The sequence below is a fragment of the Eschrichtius robustus genome, chromosome 4 (assembly GCF_028021215.1).
Source record: "Eschrichtius robustus isolate mEscRob2 chromosome 4, mEscRob2.pri, whole genome shotgun sequence".
NCBI classification, from domain to species: Eukaryota; Metazoa; Chordata; class Mammalia; order Artiodactyla; family Eschrichtiidae; genus Eschrichtius; species Eschrichtius robustus.
Genome location: NC_090827.1, coordinates 130,149,097 through 130,173,784, shown reverse-complemented (window position 1 = coordinate 130,173,784; position 24,688 = coordinate 130,149,097). Strand labels below are relative to the sequence as shown.

The 24,688-nt window shown below is 38.7% G+C and overlaps 1 protein-coding gene across 2 annotated transcripts in view; it reads left to right on the top strand.

The window, feature by feature from the left end:
- The window catches only part of SEC24D (SEC24 homolog D, COPII coat complex component), a 111,437-nt gene that overhangs the window by 46,262 nt on the left and 40,487 nt on the right, over nt 1-24,688 (top strand). For both annotated transcript variants that reach the window (XM_068543359.1, XM_068543358.1), the window contains exons 9-10: nt 20,104-20,242; nt 23,973-24,088. In XM_068543359.1, coding sequence (XP_068399460.1) covers nt 20,104-20,242; nt 23,973-24,088 — 255 coding nt within the window. The remainder of the gene's footprint in view (nt 1-20,103; nt 20,243-23,972; nt 24,089-24,688) is intronic.

Sequence of the window (24,688 nt, the reverse complement as noted above, 5' to 3'; positions counted from 1 at the left end):
AGTGCATCTTGTTCGTGGCAATGAGTTTGCAGTTTTCAGCTACATGCTAGCAGAAACCTCTCCTCCCTGCCCCCCACCCCCTTGAGACAGCTGACCTGGGTCATGCATGCAAGGAACAGAACAAAATTCAACGTTCTCCAGACCCCAAACCAGAATGTGTAACCACCCTCTTGGTATCACCATTTCATATTAACAATGAAATTATTCAGTAACGTTTCCTGAAAATGAAACCTTGTATTTAGTTTTTTGGTTGAAAAAAGGTTTCAAACATTAGTCCAAGCCTCCCCCTAAACGTATATACACATTCCATACACACACTGAATGTGTGTGCTTTCTATTTTCTGAAGTTGTTTGATCTAACCAAATAGTACCTTCTCACCAGCATAAGGTTTTCCCTTAGTGAAACTTATGCTGTATTTTAGTTTCTGTGCTTTCCAAAGTAACAAGCAGATGAGTTTAGAGTGATGGCTTATTTTCGGAATCTGACTTAGGGTGAAACTCTGCTTAAGCAAATAACACACTCTAGTCTTTTCATGTTGCTATAGACCCTGTGTGCTGACCAGGTAAACGTATTTTCTCTATTCAGGCTCTCTCTACAGAAGCCTTTCCTTTTTTCTTAGACCTTCAAGAACAGGATTACTCAAAGATATATTTACATATTATACATATGAATATTTATATATATTTATATATAATTAATTTATATATATTATATATATAATTGAGGTAAAATCAGTGAACAAAATTGTAAGCTATTTAATGGATATACTGTATTTGAGAAGGATTACTATTTCTTATATAGCAGTGTGTCCTGGGTTGAATGAAGACATTCTCTATTTTAAAGAATACTTTACTTTTATTTGTTGAAATAGACTTAAAGGTGAAAAAAAAGAAATGTAAAAGGGATGCTAAAACACCAGGAAGAAGTTCCTAAAGGTTGTGCCCTCAAGAAAGTTGTCTCCCTCTTTGGGCGCTTAACTGGACCTGAACGTGGAGAGCCACTAGCGTTAGGGAACCATCACTGCTCCACTCTACCGCTGCCTGGATGAAAGTCTAGGTCGCCAAGGATCTGGGCCTTCTTGACAGCTTCCCCTCTTGTGGTTTCCATGACACCTTTCTGGTGTATTTTTTCCTGCTTCACAAGCGGGGAACATTTTAGTTCCCTTTGTTGCCTTCCTGACATCTAATATTGGGGTTCATTAAGGCTTGGGCTTGGGGGTCTCCTCTCTTCTCTCGCATACTCCCTGTCCCCGCAAGGACTAAGTATCATCTATAACAGCTACTAGAGTAGCTAGAGAGAATAATAATAGTCAAAACTTACAGAGTACTCATTGAGCACAATTATCAGTTTTTAAATGTATGTTTATTTATTTCATCCTCACATAAACCTTTTTTTTTTTTTAAACCCAATCAAGATTTGCCCATTGCATTCAATTGTTATATCTTTTACCCCACTCTTTTTTTTTTATTTATTTATGGCTGTGTTGGGTCTTCGTTTCTGGGCGAGGGCTTTCTCGACTTGCGGCGTGCGGGGGCCACTCTTCATCGCGGTGCGCGGGCCTCTCAGTGTCGCGGCCTCTCTTGTTGCGGAGCACAGGCTCCAGGCGCGCAGGCTCAGTAGTTGTGGCTCACGGGCCCAGTTGCTCTGCGGCATGTGGGATCTTCTGAGACCAGGGCTCGAACCCGTGTCCCCTGCATTGGCAGGCAGATTCTCAACCACTGCGCCACCAGGGAAGCCCATAAACCTATTTGTTGTTCCATTTTAGATGTAAGGACACAGGCACAGAGTTAGATAACTCATTAAGGCCAACGGCTGCTAAGTAGCAGAGCTAGGATTCCAAGCCAGGCAGTCAGAACCCGAGTCCCTGACTCTAAATCACTACGCTGCTGCTCCCTTACTCGTTCATCCCTGTATCTGTAACCCCGCATTCACATATCCAAATGCCTTTCTGAAATCTCTCCTTGGGTAACTCATAGACCCCTCAAACTTAACACGCTCAAAAGTGAATTTCTGCTCTCTACACCCTAAGCCTGTTCATGTGTCCACATATCCATAAATGGCATTGTCATTTATTTAATTGTTCAAGCCCGAAGCTGAACAATTAGAGCTAATAATAGAAAAGAAGGGGCATGCTGATTTTTGATATTTATAACCTATAATCAAGGAAATAAGTTTCAAAGTATGTTTCTTGAAGGTAAATGAATTACATGAATACTGCTATTCTCCCTGTGAGTAGCATTTTAATTTATTTTCCTCTAGAATAAATGGCTTGCTTATTTTTAGGTATAGTAAAACTTTCCTATAAGGAAAATCCAGATAAGGATTTTATTCCTTATCTGACTAATATTGCCATCATTACTGCAATTTAAAAAAAGATATCCTTCAAGATATCCTGATATGGCATTGATCAAAAGGATTTATTTAGTACAGTTTTGTGGTTTGTTTTTTTTAAAGTCAGTTCTGTTGTTTGACAGAACCTTTAAAGCATGTCATGGTGTTAGCAACGGACTATAAAAATAAACCTGACCCAGGCAGTTACCATCAGAGAATGTTCCCTGTGAGCGTTTGCTTTGGAGATGTATGCTATTTCCAAGGGCATATCTGTGTCATCTTTGTTTAATATTTCATATTCCTTACCATAAATTTTAACTTTTTTTGGTATGTGTTTTATGTGAAACCCATTGCTATATTTAATATAGTTAACTATGAGGTACTTATTCAGCAAAAGTAATCAGTTACCTTGTAAGCTCTTTTGCTTAGTAACCTGTGATTTTATTTTTGATGTCGTATTTTAAGACTGAGGTAGAAATGGTATAGATTTCCAGCACAAAGGATTGAAGATTATACTTAATTTTGCATTTTCTTTAAAATAGGAAATCTTTAGATTTTGGGCAAGTGCATACATCATCTAATTATACATGAAATTAAATAATTTCACCTATAAGCCAGATGGCAGAAGCTTTTACTCCATCTGTGAATAGATTCAGGAATATCTGTGTATTTTTTTTTAGATTATAAACGGATATAACAGTCAAAGTAATTTCCTTTCTTATTGAATTAGTTTAATCAGATAAATTTTTATCCAAGACTTTAAATTTCACTTGATTTATAATCCCCTACTTACTTTATAGGAACTGAGCTGGACTTTAGGAACACGGGGAAAAACAAGACCAGTTATTCTTGTCTAGAACGTATAGAAAATCTGCTGGGACAGCTAATTTTTGTACAGTGTGAAAAAGGCTGTAATGGAAATAATCTCATTCTTTGGAGTTTAGGTTCAGGGAAGTTTTACGTTAGTTATGACTTAATGAATAAAGAAGTTTGTACTGTTATTAAATACTGTTTAAATTATTTTTCTTCATGATTATTCATATTCTGATAGATTCGGTAGGTATGAAGAAGATGCCATTGGAAAGAAAAAGGGATGGATGTCAATGAACTGACAAATGAGGTTAACAAAAAGGGAAAAGACTGTAAGAGAATAAACTAAACACCAACACATTACGTCCACATCCATCACCAGCAGAAAGCGTTGCTTTGTCATGCACTTGACTTAGCCAATCTTGCTGGCATGAGTTGGCAGAGTTTAGGCAGAGTTTCCACTGCTGTTTAATGCATCAAAGGAAAAAAATTCTGCCTCGCTGTAGTATTTTGTTTGTGTGTCAACTTTTTTAAAGGAAGGTAGCTTGTGAAATGGGTGTTATGCGAGTTTTATAGATATAGAAGTTCTACAGGTTCTGGGGCAATGAAAGTCACACAGCTAATAAGTAATGCTGCTGGAACTCGAGTTTCCAAATTCCAAGTTCTTTCAGCAACATCTGTCTTGTTGAGGTTTTATTTGGTTAAACACATAAAATAGCATTCCTTTTTCTTGCTGGTAATTGTTTTAGAAATGGGCCTCCTGTTTCTGCAAGCTTGTGAGTTATCTTGACATGTCCATCTTAGACCTCTTTTCTTGAAGTCTTTTGACTTCAAGCTGCTGCTTAGTACTCCTTGAAGGCAAAGACCATCCGGAATCTGGCAGTGGGCTGGGCATACAGTAGAGGTCCTGGGTGAGTGAATGCACTCTTCTGAGGATTGGGTAGACATGGCATTTAAAAGACAAAGACAAATCAAACTACAGAACAGTGGTTGATTTCTAGGTATTTCAGGCTTCTGACAAACTCTGTGGATAAAGAAAAAAATCATTTGAGAGATCATAGATACATTCTATCACATTAATGAGAGAGGTTATATTTCATTATAGAGCAGAACAGCTAAACAAGTAGGAAGAATTGTTGATCATATAAAGATATTTCAGAAACCAATAAAAATTGACTGCTTTCTCCAAAGCACCATAGATGGTAACCAATAGGTGGAACACGTACTGGGTCAGGAGCCAGGAAATGACTGTAGGTCTCCGCTGTGCCTTGTACTGTGACCTTGGGCTGCCATTCCCAAGAGGGAGAAGCCTGGCTCCGATGTCCTATAAATCTAGAAGACTGCTAGTGTCTACTTTACTTTTCCACTCTTTATTGGACTTTCAGCGTGGATTACCATGTATTGGTCACACATCCTATGTGTTGTTAGAAGTATATGTGAATATGTTGTGCAACCCAACCCAAAGGGGTTTCATTTATATTATGCTTTTAGTATAAGAAATCTGTAGTATATTATTCACTTTAAAAAGCACATGAAGATTGTGAGACTATGCATTTTTATATATAGCCCCAATTTAGCTAGCTTTAGTGATAAATCTGCTCTGAAATGAAACTGATTACTGCATAATATTGTGTCCTTTGAAGAACTTAAAGAAGACTTGTATCTTAAATTATTTTAAAATGAAAGCTTCAAAAACCTGAATCTGTTTTTTAATATGTGCATTGTAGTCTTAAATTGTTTGCTTTAATGCAATATTTTAAAAGTATTAATATAAAAACTTGGAAAAATAAAATCTATGTACTCGTGTAGAAATAGAATTACGAATATAACACTTAAAATACTTAATGTATAAAGTTACTTTAGAAACTAAATCTTATCCCTTAAGGATTTTGGCCACTGTTTGTACAGTGCTATGGAAAAGTACTATGAAAAAGCTAGGCAGCCGAAGAACAGGATGTAATCCCTTTTTAGAGTGGTGTTATAGCAGGCATACAGGGAGAGTCACATTCGTCAGGGCAAAGGTTGTTAGAATTCTATTTTAAGTTACAATTTAGAAGTTTAAATATACCAAACTTATGTTTTTAATCACAGAATTATTCACGTAACTCTTTATTTATTTATTTTTTTAATTAAATGGAGAGTAATGTCAGGAGAAACAAGAATGAAAAAGAAAGCATTCTTCCTTGGTTTAACTTTCAGTGAATCCAGGTGTGGGTTTTATGACCTTCAATGCCTGGCAATTGAGTATACAGCATCCATCACATAGGAGCCGAGAAGACCAGGCTCCCTGGATGTAGAATGCCGGGCATCCGTGAGGAGTCACCACAGGAGAGGAAGCATTTTAGAGCCTCTCACTATCATTTTCATCAATTCTAAGGCCCACATTTTCTCACATTTTCTTCACATTTTAACATTTCTAAAAGAGAACTATATCTTCCTAACAATGACTTCTTAGCATTGTGTCATGTTGAGTTGGAAGCTTTGATGAGATTTTAGAATCAGTGAAATACACTATTTCTACACTGCTTCATTATTACTAACTTCAGTCACATTTTATGGATATTTAGGTAATACAAGAACTTAAAATTTCTGCAGTTGATGTGTCTCCTCAGTGCTCAAGTATACGAAAGTCAAAATTTTAAAGATTTTTATTTGAAAGTTTCCTTAGCCATAAGTTCTCACTGAATGAAAGGCTAAAAAAAAATAAAGTCATATTTTTAAGGATGAAAGGAAGAGAAAGCCCTATGCAAACCTGTAATTTGAAATTGTTTCATGAAATGTTTGAAAATAGCACCCAAGTTTGTCTGATGCACAAGTGATTTGGGGACCAATTCTTTGTCAGGAATTGAACGTCGTGTGGGTAAGGTGGTGCAGGCAGGAATTTGAGCGTCAATTGAAGTTGGGTGCACAGATTGACTCTACCACTTCTAGCAATGTGACCTTGAAAATTTTTACTTAACTTTTTTGAACCTCATTTCTCTCATAAAATTATAGCACCACTTAACTCTTAGTTGTTTAAAAATAAAATAAACTGGTATGAGAAATGATATCTTTATCATTAGTTATGATTATTTGCTGTACCCTATAAATTCCTCTTTGGAAAATTTAATTTAATCCAACAATCACTGATTTGGGGTTTCTACTATGTGCAAGGAAGAGAAGTATGAAAACTACAGTAATTTAAATTTACCTGAAGTGTATACATCTAAGAGGGATATTATCATACCCTTTCAATGATTCTAGCTACATATCTTACATAAGAAGGAGGGAACTGATGTGGATGCCACAATTTATATTCATATAAAAGGGAAAGAGCTACTCATTTACGTCTTTTAAAAAATGTTGCATGGTCTCTGTCATCTGATATTACATCACTATTTTCTGTTTTTACTATTCAAATGATAAACACCCACCGTTATATAAACATTTCTATAGCTTTTGTTTTTTCATAAGGTGCTTCATGGGCATTTGCTGGAATAATTTTCTCTCCATCTCCCACACACTATCCTGTCCTTTTAGCCTAGTTAATTACTATTCACCTTTTAGATTTCAGTTCAAGGTCACCTCCTCCCGATAGCTTTCCAGGATACCCCACATTATACTCCCTGGAGCTCTCCTAATACTGTGTATCACCGTTTGCAATTTTGTATTTGTGTATTTGATTCCTGTCTTTCTCCCACTAGGTTCTATGAGGGTAAGGACCACCTGTAATTTTTCCTTACTATTTTATTCCCAAGACCTGAAACAGTTCCTGGAAAACCTTTGTGCTAAATAAATATTTAACATGATAGTTTCATTCCACAATATCATTTGTATTTGGAAGTAAATTAGACTTTTGAGGCCAAGTAATTTGATGAGATTTTCACATAGAGATCTATGCTGAAACACTTATTGAGCATGTACTTTATGTAAAAATGCTGCATTTGCTACTGAACAAGTTCCAAGGTAACTTAAAAAGGAACTGACAATCCAGGAGCCAAGTTGTGCTGACTAGGATAATAGTTGCTTAAAGAATTTCCTGGACAGTAAAATTCTTCATACGTTTAGCTTAGGTTTCACTTTATTCTCCCGTCCAGTATTTGTTTCTTTCCATATCATCTCACTATAAAGTGAAGATATACTCTGCGTGTGTATGTGTGTGTATTTATGAGAGAGAGGGGGAGGATATATGGACATACATGTTTAAAAAAAAGGATTAAAATCTTTAAAATGTTATTATTTGGGAAAATAAGAGCATCTTTGACTTTCTTGAACAATATGTCTGCAAAATACAGGTAAAACAGAAGAGCCATAATGATAAACTCTAGTGTATGTAGATATCATGGAACTCATCCACCACAAAGTTCACTCTTTTTTAAAAAATAATTAATTGATTAATGTTTGGCTGCGTTGGGCCTTCGTTGCTGCACGCGGGCTTTCTCTAGTTGCGGCGAACGGGGGCTACTCTTCGTTGAAGTGCATGGGCTTCTCATTGCAGTGGCTTCTCGTTGCGGTGCACGGGCTCTAGGCGCGTGGGCTTCAGTAGTTGTGGCATGTGGTCTTCAGTAGTTGTGGCTCGCGGGCTCTAGAGCACAGGCTCAGTAGTTGTGGTGCACGGGCTTAGTTGCTCCGCGGCATGTGGGATCTTCCCGGACCAGGGCTCAAACCCGTGTCCCCTGCATTGGCAGGCAGATTCTTAACCACTGCGCCACCAGGGAAGTCCCAAGTTCACTCTTCTTAATCCAGAACTGAACTACCAAGGTAAATTGATGTATATCATAGTCTTTAACATGAGAATGAGATTTAAGTTTCTTTTTGTTTACTATATTCCATACTCTCTTCTCCTCCACAGTTTAAAAAGTTTTGAAAAACTCTTTTATCTAAGTACTTCAAACATCAGTTTTGTCTGCATTTCTCCTTTTCCTATAGAAAAAGGATAGAAAATTTATTAGCTCATATTTATCAATTTTTATTATTTATTTGATAAATTAAAAAGTCATCTTTCCTCTCCTTCCAGCTCATTATTGATATATAATAAATATATAAATGTGTTTATTTCTCTAGATGCTTTCAAATTGGTCACACACATTTTTTTTTTTAATTTTTTATTTTATTTGTTTATTTATTTATGGCTGTGTTGGGTCTTCGTTTCTGTGCGAGGGCTTTCTCCAATTGCGGCAAGCGGGGGCCACTCTTCATCGCGGTGCGCGGGCCTCTCGCCATCGCGGCCTCTCTTGTTGCGGAGCACAGGCTCCAGACGCGCAGGCTCAGCAATTGTGGCTCACAGGCCTATTCGCTCCGCGGCATGTGGGATCCTCCCAGACCAAGGCTCGAACCCGTGTCCCCTGCACCGGCAGGCAGACTCCCAACCACTGCGCCACCAGGGAAGCCCCACACACATTTTTTAAATTAAAAATTTCTTCTCAACTTTTTTTAAAACCCTATTTTCAAGTCTTACCTCCAAATGGCTTTTGTCTATTTGCCCAGATCAAATTAACTCACAAAAGATGATTTGCTGCATTACTTGGAAGTGGCCTGGCCAGTGCATGGGGCTGCCCACCAGGGATGGTGGCATTGATAGCACATCGGACTGCATGAATCTTAGAGTCCTGTATTTTTTCCCACTCTAAAAGCAATTCATATAAAAAGCTTGGATATGCTTGGATAAATGTGTAGCTTCTGTAGGTGTCAACTCTGAAAAGGGAAATAGTAATTTGACTTTTCTGATATCCTTATTTACAGAATCAGTTTTATAATTGTATAATCACATGAATTTTTAGGAATTTTTCAATTGTTTTGTACAACATAATCTGGGCAATAATACATTGTTTTGTGATATGATGAGCAGTGTCCATTTTTATGAAGGATTGCTAATTTACTTATTCTATTTCAACAAGAATTTTTTTTTCCTTTTTTATTGAAGTATAGTTGATTTACAATGTAGTGTTAATTTGAGGTGTACAGCAAAGTGATTCAGTTATACATACACACACACACATATATATATATATATATATTTTTTTTTTCAGATTCCTTTCCCTTACAGGTTATTACAAAATATTGAGTATAGTTCCTTGTGCTAAACAGTAGGTCCTTATTGGTTATCTGTTTTATATATAGTAGTGTATGTGTGTTAGTCCCAAACTCCTGATTTATCCCTCCCACCCTTTCCCTCTTGGTAAACATAAGTTTCTTTTCTATGTCTATGGCTCTATTTCTGTTTTGTATATAAGCTCATCGTGTCATTTTTTTCCTAGATTACACATATAAGTGGTATCATATGATATTTGTCTTTCTGTGTCTGGCTTACTTCACTTAGTATGACAATCCATGAAATAATGGAAAAGGATAGAAAATTTATTAGCTCATATTTATAATGCAAATGGCATTATTTCATTCTTTTTTTATGGCTAATATTCCATTGTATAAATATACCACATCTTCTTTATCCATTCATCTGTTGATGGACATTTAGGTTGCTTCCATGTCTTGGCTATTGTAAACAGTGCTGCTGTGAACATTGGGGTGCAAGTATTTTTTCAAAATAGAGTTTTGTCCAGATATGTGCCCAGGAGTGGGAATGCAGGATCATATGGTAGCCCAATTTTTAGTTTTTTAAGGAACCTTCATACTGTTCTCCATAGTCGCTGTACCAACTTATATTCCCACCAACAGTGTAGGAGGGTTCCCTTCTCTCCACACCCTCTCCAGCATTTATTATTTGTAGACTTTTTGATGATGGCCATTCTGACTGGTGTGAGGTGATACCTCTTTGTAGTTTTGATTTGCATTTCTCTAATAATTAGTGATGTTGAGCATCTTTTCATGTGCCTCTTGGCCATCTGTGTGTCTTCTTTGGAGAAATCTCTATTTAGATCTTCTGCCCATTTTTTGATTGGGTTGTTTGGGTTTTTTGATATTGAGCTGTATGAGCTGTTTATATATTTTGGAGATTAATCCCTTGTCGGTCATACCATTTGCAAATGTTTTCTCCCATTCTGTATGTTGTCTTTTTGTTTTCTTTATGGTTTCCTTCGCTGTGCAAAACCTTTTAAGTTTAATTAGGTCCCATTTGTTTATTTTTGTTTTTATTTCCATTACTCTAGGAGACGGATCCAAAAAGATACTGCTGTGATTTATGTCAAAGAGTGTTCTGCCTGTGTTTTCCTCTAGGAGTTTTATAGTATCAGGTCTTACATTTAAGTTTCTCATCCATTTTTAGTTTATTTTTGTATATGGTGTTAGAGAATGTTCTAATTTCATTCTTCTCCATGTACCTGTGCAGTTTTCCCAGCACCACTTATTGAAGAGACTGTCTTTTCTCCAGTGTATATTCTTGCCTCCTTTGTCATAGATTAATTGACCGTAGGTGCGTGGGTTTATTTCTTTTTATGCTATTCAATAGGTATTTAATTCTACAAACATTTACTCTTTACCCATTATGTGCCATGTACTCTTCTTGGTCCTGGGATATGTCAGTAAACAAAACAGACAAAGATCTCTGCCCTCATCGAGCTCACATTTTAACAGAAAGAGGCAAGACAATGAACCTGATAATAAGAAAATTATTGAACAAATGGAGGAAGGAAAAAGAAGAGCAGATTGGGGGATGAGAACTGCCCGTGGGAGGGGCTAGAGTGCAGGTTTCTGATTGAATAGGTTAGACAGGTATGCCTGATTGAGAGGGTGTCATTTAAATAATAGACTTGGCTCATGCATAGGGGGGAGCATTTTGAAGGTGTTTTCATGGCCATAAAGAAGTGAGATAAATGGAGGGAAGACGTTGGCTGACTTGTAATTCTGTCAGAGAGACAAAGGAAGTTTGCCTCTAGGCTTATTATTTTTAACGCTTTCATCTTTAAAGTGGAGTATTTTGCAACTTTCCTTTGAGGAACAAAAAATTGCCAATCATTTTTTTGTTTCTTCATGGAAGAAACAAACTTGATTCATAGGGTTTTTAAGTCTACAATATATTTTCATCATCTGTGGAACATTGTGCGTTCTTACAGCAATTGAAGCAATTAAACATGGCTTCTGCAAGTGGCCTATAATTAGACAACAAAATGTAATTCTTCCTTAGGGACCAAAGATAAACTATAATAGGTCAAAGTTTAAAAGAAATGTGGGAAAATGTCTCTCAGCTATAGAATTCCTGAATATCATAGCTCCTTGAGAGGGAATGTCTTACTCAAATTGCCAACATGTGTTCCAGGAAGAAAAATGTTGCTGATCTTTGCAAATATACCCGTAACTTGAAAGACTGCATCAGCATAACCCAATCCAAACAGAGCAGTTTTTGGTTAAGTATCATTTCTCACGGTTTATAATTTAGTCATGAACTATGACTTCCATTCAGGAAAACTGATATTATGGTGCTCTCCGAACTGCACTGATATTTATTTTCCCTTTCGAAACTCTGGATGCCCCGTCACCAGGAGCAGCCCTTTCATAGACTTCAGCATATAGTCCAATTTGACCTTCCCCCTAAAAAGTCCCCCTGGCATTAGAGGGCCTGGGGAGAAAGGTCACAGCTGTGTTTGCTTTAAGACGCTATTGGCCATTACAAGAGAAGAGTCTCGCAGTGTAGTTATTTGTGCATATATTGGGATGAACTTAACATATTAAGGTTTTTCACACCCACACCTAATCTTCTGTGATAAAAGAACTGGCAAATATCCTCATGTCCAAATGTGACTTCTGTATTTTCCTTCTTCCTTCATTTTTTTTTTCATTCAGACTTCAGTTTTTCCTTTTCCCCTCCCTGCCTCCCTCCTTTTCTTATCATCTATTCAATAAATATTTATTGAGCATATACTCTGAAACACAGGCCCTGGGGATCAGTGGTGAACCTGAGGCTTACCTAAGCTGTTAAGGAGTGAATTTTTTTATAGTTAGAAATTTACCTTAAAAATTAGATCTAATATTCAAACATCTTTTGAGTTTATTTTTAAAAGAGTTTTTAGGAATTGAACAACATACAGGGGATGATGAAACAAACAGAAATTCTGAAGTTCCCTCATGGTAATTGTAAAACATATGATAGAATTTACTAATTGATAGGCAGGTTTCAAAACCTATACCAACCATTCTTCCAAAGACATGGTTTTTGTTTCGTGAATGGTGAAATCTCTTAACTATGTTCTGTCAGAATTGTTACTATGCAGCAACAACTGATTTGAGATGAGAGAGAGAGAGAGAGAGAGAGAGAGAGAGAGAGAGGGAGAAACCTGGCCAGTGAGGATATACTACTCTACCTGGCTGTGACAACTCTCCCTAAAATCCCTCCATCCTTCCTCTTTATCTTCCTTCTTCTCAGCTGGACTAGGCTGCTTGCATGCTGACCACCAACAGACGCCAAGCTCAGGCTTTTCTTCCTGAGCTGTGCTGTTCTCACTATTTCCTCCCTGTCAGTCAGTGGAAATGTATCTCTGCGTAACTACCCGCCTTGAAAGAATGCTTTATTGACCACTCCCCCATGCCCAGCGCCCCCCACCCCCCCGCCACAAGTGATTTCTTCTTTTGTCTGTGCCTCTTGCTTAGCACCTATCATGAACTTCCCCAGGTAGTCATGGTAGTATACTTGTGGGTAGCTGGTGGATATTTTGTTTGTTCATTCAAAAACTATCACTGCCCCCTCTCTCAGGTATTGTGCTATAGGAGACACGCGATAAAACAAATGTTAGACATGTGAGGCATGGGTCTGAGAATTTAGCAGTGATGCTGAAAAGTAAAGCATTGTGATGAGTGCTGCTGGGCACAAGGTCATATGGCAACGCACAGCTGAGACGCCTAAGCCAGTCCTGAGGGGCCAGATTGAGACTTGGTCCGAGTTTAGACAAGGTCACTGACAGCAAGTCAGGAGGAGGGAGGGATACCCCTTCTGTTGTAACAGGAGGGAGGAAGGAAGACCTTAGGTAGGTGCTGGTAAATCCATGGGGAAAAGTCAAGGGAGTTCCTCTCTGAGGTTTTCTGTTTTTCTTTGTGAGCAAGGCGGCAAAGTTACCTGCTGAGGGAGGTGGGAGGAGAGCTTATTTGAAGGATAAAATGGAGTTAAAAAGATATAAAATAGCTCCTGTAGAGAAAGAGAGAGAGAAATGGCAGGAGACACTTCATGGGTACCAGGGACCACCAAGGGCTTGGTTCAAGACACAGACGGTGTGTGATGGCAGCTTTCTCTGAAACTATGTGCTTTTTCTACAGAAGCGGGCTGCAAGCAGTTTCTGAATGTTTCGCACAGAAAATGAATGGGGATTCAAGCTATAGCCCTGCAGTTTATTGGACAAGTCACTGCCCCTCACATGTCCATTCCCTTCTGAACAGCATGGGTGATAATTCCCACTGCCAGGGTTGTGAGCGTCTCAACATCACGATTAGATTTTATATACATGAAAGCATTTTAAACTATTGAATATAAATCGTACAGGTGATAGTTATGATCTTACATATATTATAACTTTGAATCAGTAACATTTTCCAGGATTTTTCAATGCTGGATAGACCAAAACAAAAAAATAAAAACACCCCCCCCAAACCAAAAAAGACCAATTTCCAAATAAAAGACATGTTCAAATCCAATATAAGCTCTAGATATAGTTATAACAAGAATAAATAGACTTAACAGGGATTTCCTTGGCAGTCCAGTGGTTAGGACTTCACCTTCCAATGCAGGGGTTATGGGTTTGATTCCTGGTCAGGGAGCTAAGATCCCACGTGCCTCACAGCCAAAAAACCAAAACATAAAAACAGAAGCAGTACTGTAACAAATTCAATAAAGACTTTAAAAAAATAAAAATAAATAGACTTAACAGTATTGTTGAAGAGGAAAAAATTGAAAATAATCTCTCAAGTGCCACAAATACCGAAACTAGCAAGAGGTTAATTTTCTGGAATCATGAAAATGCCAAGTTTTAGAGCCAACTGAAAACATTTTTTAAAAGTCTGAATAATTCTCATAATTATTACAGTACATTGAGTATTTTATTATCAGGCTTGGTTTCTTTTTAAAGGTTGCATAACATGATTTTTAAAAGGCATTCAGAAAATATTATTCTTTCATGCCATACCTGTTATTTTAAAGAGTCCAACAAAATAGAACTGCTGTTGAGAAAACGTGTGTACAGTAAGCAGCTACTGCCCTGTACTTTTTCTGCCCACGTAGGCTGACTGAATGTCATATATGGTGAAGCCAAAAATAGAAAACACACACAAGCTGCTTCTCATTTCTCTTTCCTATGGAAATATCTTTAATAAGTGCAGTTGATACAGACTCTCTTTTCATTTTAGCTACTGGGCATAATCCTCTGGGAATCCGGCTCTGCTTGTCTTCCAGCATGCCTAACAGTCTGAATGTTTAACATTTTTAAAGGGTAGTTGTTCATCACAGGTTCTGGATTATCTTTTCACGTACCATTTTCATGCTTCTACTTATACCCCCTGATTAATCCAAATTACCAACTGACCTCTCTTGAGACAGATCCAAAAAATAAGCAGCACTCCAATCCCAAAGAAGTAGCTGTGTGCCAGAATCACATTTGACAACACAAAACCTTTGCTGCTAGAGATACATATTTACCATTGTAAAGATCAAATTTACTGGGGAATATAATCTGATGTTGAATATGATCCTTTATCAAGCTGGAGGACCGTGTCACATTTTGGCAGGTCTTCTTGCTATAAATCTTCTGATCTGATTTAGGAACCACTGTAGGCACAAATGTCTCTCTCATTACTAGTAATTATTTAGCTGAGATATTTCCTTCAGGCACTTAGTAAAGTAGAATATTGGTCATGTGGGGACACTGATTACTTTCCTGGAGACTTCTAATGAAGGAAATAGAAGGAGAGGGAAAAAAAGGAAGAGAAGTATACATTGAAAATGGGAAATGTGTATTTTTTCAAAATCAGTAAACAAGTGTTAGAAGACAGGGGAAAGTAGGTGGTTAAAGAGTGAGCGTGTGTGTGCGTGCGTTAGAACTTAGGTGAACTCTCGTCCTGAAGAAATATGGAGGTGAGCAGTGGAGCAATGGAAGAAGAGAGAGGAGAGGGGGACGGTTTTCACCGAGGAATATCCTGGAGATGGGCAGGAATACCTTCTTCCCAAGCCAGGGTGTTCCTGAAATCTCCGATCTGGCCGCTCTGTCTTCTCTCTCCCCTCAGCCACACTGTTGCCCGTGATTTGATGTTCCAGCAGGAAGAAAACCATTTCTCCATCACAGTGCACTGCTGAGCACCATGATGCAAGCCTCCTCGTCTTTGCTTTGTTATCTTGCACCTCGAGTGCGAACGCAGAGAGCAGGGGGTTGGGCGCTGGCAGCAGGAGAGCTGGCTTCCTCGCCTCGCAGGCTGCCGTCAGCGGCCTACTGTGCCTGCCGTGCTTGGGGCTGCCTATCCCATCACTGTGTCCGTTTTCCTACGTGCAGACAAGGAAAAGTTGGAAGAGGATTAGAAACTTTTAAAATAAGTTTTTCTTGGCTATTATCTTCAGTTAATTTGGCACAGTCTGTAATTTCTATGTAATTCATGCTTAAAATAGCCTGTATTTCATGTTTAATCAAGTTTTGTTTCACCCAGAATATTTTTTAACCATTATCAGAGGATTTTTCAAGAAAAGTGTAGGTTTCTTCATTTTGTGATGGTAATAACTGATGTAAGTTCAGGTCAATGTTATTATAGTTACATAAAATGAAGGTAGCAGAATTTTCTTGAGTATTTTATTACCTACTGAGGAAATTATATAGTTTTGTTTTAATTTTTAGTTGTACAGTGCCACCTAGTGGATCTGTGCTATAAGAACACCTTCATATTTTCTTCAGCTTTCCAGATTTGGTATAATCAGCTTGTAATATTTAGCTGCCTTCTGTTATTCATCACTTTGCTAAGACAAAGACTATATAGCAAGACTTGGGTATTCAGACATTTCTTAGTTATAGAGATGCCAAAACAAAAATACAGAGGCTATAAACTTTACCAGAATTCTTCATGTTGGATCTTTCTAGGTTGTGCTTCATTTCTGTTTTTGTTTTGGATTACAATCTGTGAATGGTTTAGCGGTACTTTTTATTAATGATGATTTCCCAAGTATGCTTTCTACTCCTGCCTTGCTCTTTTAATCGCATGTTTGCCTGCTTGTTTGTTTAATGTCTTTCTGTCCCCACCAAGGCACACAGCATACCCAGCACCGAATGCACAGATGTTAAAGAGAATGGCAGTAATACTTAGAAAACTGGTAATATGTAAATACAGGAAAACTTTTAAAATTGTATTAGTAGTGCCGAGGAGTTGTTGATTGATACATTTTGTTATCTACTCCTTTTACGTGGAACAATAACCAAAAGTTTTACCACTGTACCTAATTTCTCAATGAATTATATTCTTTCTTGTTCTCCAGAATCGACCACGGTGTTACATATGCACAAAAAAGAGATACATTTTATTCAATTAAAGCATCTTAATTAAATTAGTACCAATAAAGTACTTGGCAAAACCCTGGTAGTCCAAAAATACAAGCCAAAGATTCAAATATTATTCTCCTCCCTCTTCTTTCCCCAGCATCCCCATCACTTACATGTTATATAAACTCATGCCACACAGGACCAGAGCCAAGAATAGCCAGATGAAGGTTTTACAGCAAGGCTCTCCATCCTTTTACTTTTTCCATTTAAGAGAAGAACAGAAAAGAAAGAGCAGGCAGGAATATACCAGACCCAAAAAGATTAAAACACACTTATAAACAAAATTGCGAAGTCTGAAAATAGCTCTGAGGTAAGTATAATATAATGCCCTTGGTAAGAAGAGAAAAAAACTTAGGCAACTTTTTGGAAAGTAATGTGATTTTTTTTTTTTTTTTTAAAGCTGTATACACTGAAGTTGAACTCAGAAGAAAAGTGAGATTAGCTATTTATGAGCTCATGCACGCTACTGTAGAGCAGATAAGCAGACATCTGGAGAGAGCAAAGAAAAATCTCTGATGGTCTTCAACATAGCCTAAGAGAGATGAAACAAGACAGTGTAATTTGGAAACCCTTGTCCTGTTGCCCAAAAAGAAAATGCAAACAGTTAAAAAGCTTTTAACATTCTTTACTGTCACCTCAATTGTCTGAGGACCTTCCTTACCTATCCATCATCCAGTTTCCAGAAGAGTGAAAATAGAAAAAATGCAAGCGTATTTTACAGCCTCGATACAGTCATTACTCGACTCCAGTTTGTTACTAGACATTCATTTTCAGTTCTGCAAGTTTGAATCTGCCAGGACTGGAATGCTTAGGTGGTAGCTGCCGACAATTTCACAGTAATTTTAGGCTGGGCCTGTCTTTCAGTAAATCATATCAGTAAAAATAAGGTTAATTTTCCTTCCATTACCTCTGCTAGCAAATAATTTGTCTAGCAAATAATTGCATCAGATTTTGTTTCTAAAGTGTCTCAGGGAATTAATTATAGCCTTTGAACTCTGAAAATAAAAGGATGAGAGAAGTAAACTTGGCTGGAGTTTATGCACATTGCAGGCTTTAACCCTAGTTTAACTCTCTTGAAATCACCTCCTCAGCTCCGAGGTTGAAGCTGTAGAACAGAGCAGCAACCAAAGTCATGACTGATGACTGGATTTTTGACCCAGAAAAAACTACCTTATCGTTACATTTTTTGTTGTCTTTCACTTCTTATTCTGATTCTCCATTCACTGTCCTAAGAATCTCTTGTTGGTACCTATATCTTTCTGTTTGCTTCCCTTTTGTCCCCTCAGATTATTTCTTATTATTACCAGTTGAAGAAGATACACGTCACTTTATGCTTTTCAAACAAAAAATTTATATAAAAAAAAGTATTGTGTATGTCAATATTTGAATATATATGTGTATTTATTTTATTATTTATTTATTTATTTATGGCTGTGTTGGGTCTTCGTTTCTGTGCGAGGGCTTTCTCTAGATGCGGCGAGCGGGGGCCACTCTTCATCGCGGTGCGCGGACCTCTTCACTGTCGCGGCCTCTCTTGTTGCGGAGCACAGCCTCCAGACGCGCAGGCTCAGTAATTGTGGCTCACAGGCCTAGTCGCTCCGCAGCATGTGGGATCCTCCCAGACCAGGGCTCGAACCCGTGTCCCCTGCATTGGCAGGCAGATTCTCAACCACTGCGCCACCAGGGAAGCCCATATGTGTATTTAAATCAAACTCCTAGAATGGTTTTAAAATCTACTGTACCTGTCAACTTTTGTAACCATCAGATACTATCAAAAGCTCCAGCAAGGTAGATTCCCTGTCTTCTAGATCATTTTTTACAGTAACATTTTACAGTCACAAGGTAGCTAATTTGAAAGTTTATATAAATAAATGCCTTTAGAAACTCAAGCCTATCTCACACTTATCAGACTATAACTGTCCTATTAAATATACACTCTCTCCTGAGCTGAGTGGTTTGGAGGAAAGGCTGCTCAGCACAGATGTGATAACAACAGTTAGTTATGCCAGGCTTAGTAGTCTGTCCTGCACGTGGCTTCCTCATTTAATCCTGTCACAACCGTGTGCGTGGGACACCAGAGCTACGCCCGTGCGTACAGATCAGAAGAGACCAGAAATAAGAAAGTCCAATCCATCTTCTGGCTTCCTTGAGGCAAGAGATGAGGGAGAGGGCAGTGCAGAGGGAGTGATTCTGAATGTATTTTTTTTTTTTATCCTTTTCCTGATTCTTTTATGTATTCTATTATCTGTGTTTTCCTACTCTGAAATCTCACAACTCATTTCTGAAACCTCAGCAGTGGATTAGTTTTCACATTGAACGTCTGGGCAGGGACAGACAGTAGATCTCTCTCTCTTTTTTCTTTTTTTTCCCCCGCAAGAAAATGGCAGAAAATGGCCTTATGACCCCACTTCATCGCCACCCTCCTCCTGCTCCTCAAGTCTCCATGAAACAGCAGTCTGCTTTATTTACGTCTTTGTCTTTAAAGAAAAACTTGGTTGATGTGCCAAACCCTGTAATTGTCAAGCTTTTCTAGAAATGTTATCTTTAAGGAGATTTATACAAGCAAAAAGAATCTATGTGGTTTTATTCTGAAAGCTGGAAGTGTTGAGAAACAAGGCAGACTTCTAGTGCTGAGTTTTTTCACTTTCAAGCTGTAAAAGATGTGTAATGGTTTCTATGCATGTTTGTGAGGAAGAAGCAATTGAAATATTTATTTTTTTGTTCTGGCAAAGCATGACCAGCCACATTGAAAGTACTTCGTGAGACGTTTTGTCATGGGATTAAAGACACAGAAAAGGCAGAATCAGCCTCCTTGCCTAAATAAGTGAACATTATTGCATATTTCTTCAGAGAGTTGCATTTTTGAAGAAACATTTTATATACTGTGATGGAATTAGCTAAGTGGCATACCACTATGCAAACTAGAGCTTTTATTTGTTTGTTTGTTTATTTATTTATAAATATTTTGGGTGCTCTGTGCGACATGTGGCATCTTAGTTCCCTGACCAGAGTTCAAACCCACGCCCCCTGCAGTGGAAGCACAGAGTTTTAACTGCTGGACCACCAAGGAAGTCCTGCTCTGTTTTTTTTTTTTCTTTCAAACCAGAGCTTTTAAAATCAGACCCAGTTCCGCCTTCTTTATTTATAGTTAATGAACAAACTTAGCAATATATGTGATACACGGTGTCCAGGACGTTTCCAACATAAGCTTTATTTAGTATTACTACCATCACGGTATTTTTTCTCTGTCTTCGCACACATGGGTAAATACACATATACATAAATGTACACATATGCTTATTAATTACATGTACATTTAGATTAATTTTCGTTTGGGTAGTGCCTTGAATTCCACAAGGTACCAAGAGGCGTCCTTACTCCCCTGGTGAACACTAGGAGTTGAGTTCCTTAATGAGTCCAGAGTTTTCAAATTACAATTAATAAGTAAGACTTCTGAAATAACCTTGGTTATTTAGAATAATCTAGAAATCCTATACCCACATGTCTCTTACTTGTGCTTGCTTCCTGTAGACGCCCCTCTACTTGGTAAATCATGGGGAGACTGGACCAGTCAGATGCAACAGGTGCAAAGCCTACATGTGCCCGTTCATGCAGTTCATTGAAGGAGGAAGGAGGTACCAGTGTGGATTTTGCAACTGCGTGAATGACGGTAAGTGGCGCCAGCACGTGCCCTCAGGGAAAGTTCTGTAGTAAACGGAACATATTATACTTCTTAGCTTAGGGAAAAAATATATGTCTGTTAAGGCTCTTAGTTAGACCTGAGCTTTTCCTAAACACCCTCAAGAATAACTCAAAGGAATGATGAGACAGGGAACAATCTCTGAGGTTTATCTTCTGTAAACATAAGAGGTAAAATTTCGTTTTGCCTCCAACTGAGGCTTTGTGGAAAGGAATTGAGAAATTAAATGACTTCCCTATTTTTTTTTTTAAATTAATTTATTTATTTATTTTTGGCTGTGTTGGGTCTTCGTTTCTGTGCGAGGGCTTTCTCTAGTTGCGGCGAGCGGGGGCCACTCTTCATCGCGGTGCGCGGACCTCTTCACTGTCGCGGCCTCTCTTGTTGCGGAGCACAGGCTCCAGACGCGCAGGCTCAGTAGTTGTGGCTCACGGGCCCAGTTGATCCGCGGCACGTGGGATCTTCCCAGACCAGGGCTCAAACCCGTGTCCCCTGCATTGGCAGGCGGATTCTCAACCACTGTGCCACCAGGGATGACTTCCCTATTTTTGAGTTTTATAAGAAACATAGCAACTTCCCTGTGGGACTCACGCATTTATATGAGAGTAGGAGGGGCTTGGATGTCCTAAACTGAGGGTGTTCTGGTTGGCTTCCCTTCAGGGAAATTACACAGAAGAACTGTCTTTTATCTGCGTTTACAGATAATAAACTTGAGAGATTGTTCCCTCTTTCACCATTCCTCCGAATTATTCTTGAATGTGAGTTCATCAGTATTTAGGAAAAGCTCAGGTATAACTAAGGGCTTTAACACGTATACAGATTTTTTCCTCCAATATGAATGTCAGATTGTTTAAAAAAGAAAAAAAAAACGTTATTATGAAGGGCTTTCCCAGATTCACTGTATTTTCAATTTCATCCTGGTATGAATTCACAGATGTTGAAAAAAACTGCAAGCTTGCCAAAAGTGTTTACATTCGTTATATTTATAACACGTCTTTCTTTTTAATTCTTTGGTGTCAAATGAAGCACATTCTCAGGCTGAGAACATGCCCATATTCATTTACATTTATAGAGTTTTTCTAGAACCACGCAATGATTATGAGAGCGTGAGTCTTTTATGTGTTTTCCTCTGTTCCTTATCTTTGTAGACATCCTTCCCTCCAGGACACTAGGTCTGAGGAATGTACAGCACTCTGTCCAGGAGCCTGTGGCTGCTGGCTGCTCCTTGATGACAAGGGAGCTCAGGCAGTTTTCTGCCTGTGTCACGGCATTCTCGGCCCCCTGGCTCCTGTGTGTGCTCTGGTGGGAGAGCAATGCTGGTCTCCTTGTTTACCCGCCCCCTTATCACAGCCCATGGCTTTGCCCAGCTCCCAGGGCCAGAGACTGACATGGTGAGGCTTACTCACAAAGACCTTTAAAAATGCCTTGCTGTGGAGTGGATTCATTGGTTTCCAGCCTCACCTCGAAGACCGGGCCGTGGTCCTCTTGGGAGGTCTCTTTCCTTGCTCCACCTGTGGCACCTACTCAGTACGAATTGGATACACTAGTGAGACCAGATCTTGTTCGTTCTCCACCCTTACTTTTCTTTCTAAGGAAGATCTTATTCCATCTCTCATCCTGGATGAAATCTGCAACCAAATCCTTGGCTGTCACACAATCCTGGGACCTCGATTTCAGGAACCCTGTGACCGTGCACTTCCCAGGGCTTTAGTTTTGGAGGAAAAAAGTCACGAGACGGCAGAGGCCTCTCCTGAAGCATTTTGATAAACGCCTCCACCAAGGTCACCAGATTTCCATTGTCTCCACTCAAGCCTTCAACCTTCTTAGCAAGGTGATCAGAAATCTATCCAGCATCTGTGCACTTAGAGCATCTAGGATCTTCAATTTGTTGTGACCCTCTGGCTTTACGCCCAACGTGTCAGCTCAGAGCCTTAAAAGGCCCCGCCACTTCCTAGTAGAGGAGAACCACACAGAGTTCCTGTATTTCTACACAGTAAATTCCCCTCCCTTGATATCCACGCCTAGGAAGCTGCCATGTTCATTTTCTATTCATATTAGACTCCAATATTAGTTCCTGCAAGGAAGCCAGACTCCCTTAGATTGACACAGGTGCCTGCATTCTTCATTTAGGTTTAAAGAAGACAGAGGTTTGTTGGAGTTAGAAAGAACCCACCGGGCTTGGTCACATGGCTCCACTCTGTTTCCCTTCAAAGTGTCCAGAGATTACACAGTGGGAAGCACGTGAGGCCAAAAGACACGCCGGAAGACGAGTGTCACATGGCCGTGCATGATTTACAGGGGGACTTGAATTCTGGTTTATAAAACATGGCAGATAATATTAAATGCTAAAATTAAATTGATTTGATTTGATTGATTTGATTCCCCCTAAAATTAATTGATTTTAAGGGGAAATTTTTTCACATCTTACATGCAGATGTGTGAAAATAAATTACAGGAACTGTAGAAAGTACCACCCGTGCATCCTAGACCAGCCAGTGCAGCGTCCTCTATCTCATCTAAATGTAATAAAGTAGCAGTTTAAGGCCCCCATAGCTTTCTCAGCTCAGCCAAGACTATCAGTTTCCCACTTCCATAATCTTTTCAAGACATTGAATTTTCCGAATTCAGAGATCCATATGTACATGTGAATCTTATAAAACTTGTTTGAAAAGAAATGGCCATGATATGGTAAGAAAATAGAAAAAAATCAAGCCTTAGTGATTATTTTCTTAAGGCGAAACTAAGAAAACAGTCCTGTTATAACCCTTGTGTTAGTTCACAACTGAAAATAAAGAATACTGAGTTATTGGTTTTAAAACAGGTCATTACTTCTGTGGTTTTACAAATGAAAATGTTGTTCTTTACGAAACGCTTAAAACCAGAGCATTACTGCTTATTCTAAATACTTCTATTGTCAGTGGTTTAATAGCCAGCTGTATTAATCTCAAGGCAACAGGAGTTCGTTTTCACAGAGATACCAGGCCATATTTGTCCAAGTGTTTGGTGTGTGACTCATAAGTGTTCCTATGCTATTGGATGACTTCCAGGGCTTTGCCAGATCTAACCTTCTTAGACATTTGAATCAAATTAAGAGTTCCTCAGCTGAGATCTTAGTGGTGTAGTCTTTTCCAAATACAGTAATCCTTTTCCACTCTGAAGCCCAAACATTAAAGATTACCATGCAAACTACCCATGGCTGAAGACATCTCTTAATTAAAGGATAATAAACATTATTGTTAATAATATGGTCCAAATAAGAAGATAGTAAACCGGTCTTTCTTTTCTCTGTGTGTGTAGACTTCTGTTTCTAATATTCTGAGGAAAATTCTGGGCCAATTACCTGCTTATTGTTAAATAGTTAGAAAAGGTCAAAATTCCTTTTAAAAGAGGTAATTAAATAGGGACAATTAAATTTTGGTTGTGACAATTTTAAAACGCCAGTACTTTTATCTGCTATTTCTCTGTAAAGATCCAAGTCATTAATGATTCTCTGTCATCAATAACTTGCAGAAGGGTCAAGAAGATATTTTAGAAAACCCTTATTCTTTCTAAGACATGCTTTTTAATAGTGGATGTTTAGAATATACTAAAATATTTTTTTTCTCATACTAACTCCTTTCTTCCCATAATAAATTTTGAGAACTTACTAAATTGTCTGTGTTGTAAAAATAAAAGATTTCCTTTCCTATTTTGTTTTTATTAGTTCCACCATTCTATTTCCAACATCTGGACCACATCGGAAGAAGACTGGACCACTATGAGAAGCCAGAGCTATCTCTAGGATCATATGAATATGTTGCTACTTTGGATTACTGCAGAGTAAGTGTTGCCAGGACTTCAAGTGTTTATACATGGATGTCAGATACAAGCGAATTACTTTTATATGTCATGAACTGACCTTTGATTCACAAACAAACTTTTGGGTGGTGCCATGGGGATGTAGAAATGCCTAAGACACAGATCAATCCTCCTAGGCTGTTAACATGATTAAATAGCTAGACCATCCACTGCAGTGATCATCTTTAAAAACTAAAAAGTGGTGGCAGAAAGAAAAAAATAGGGACTTCCCTGGTGGTGCAGTGGTTGGGAGTACACCTGCCAACTCAAGGGACATGGGTTTGAGCCCTGGTCCAGGAAGATCCCACATGCCGTGGAGCAGCTGAGCTTGTGTGCCACAACTACTGAGCCTACACTCTAGAGCCCGTGAGCTGCAGCTACTGAAGCCCGTGTGCGCTAGGGCCCATGTGCTGCAACTACTGAGCCCACGTGCCACAACTACTGAAGCCTGCACACCTAGAGCCCGTGTTCCGCAACAAGAGAAGCCACCGCAATGAGAAACCCGTGCACCGCCACGAAGAGTAGCCCCTGCTCACCGCAGCTAGAGAAAGCCCACGCACAGCAGCGAAGACCCAACACAGC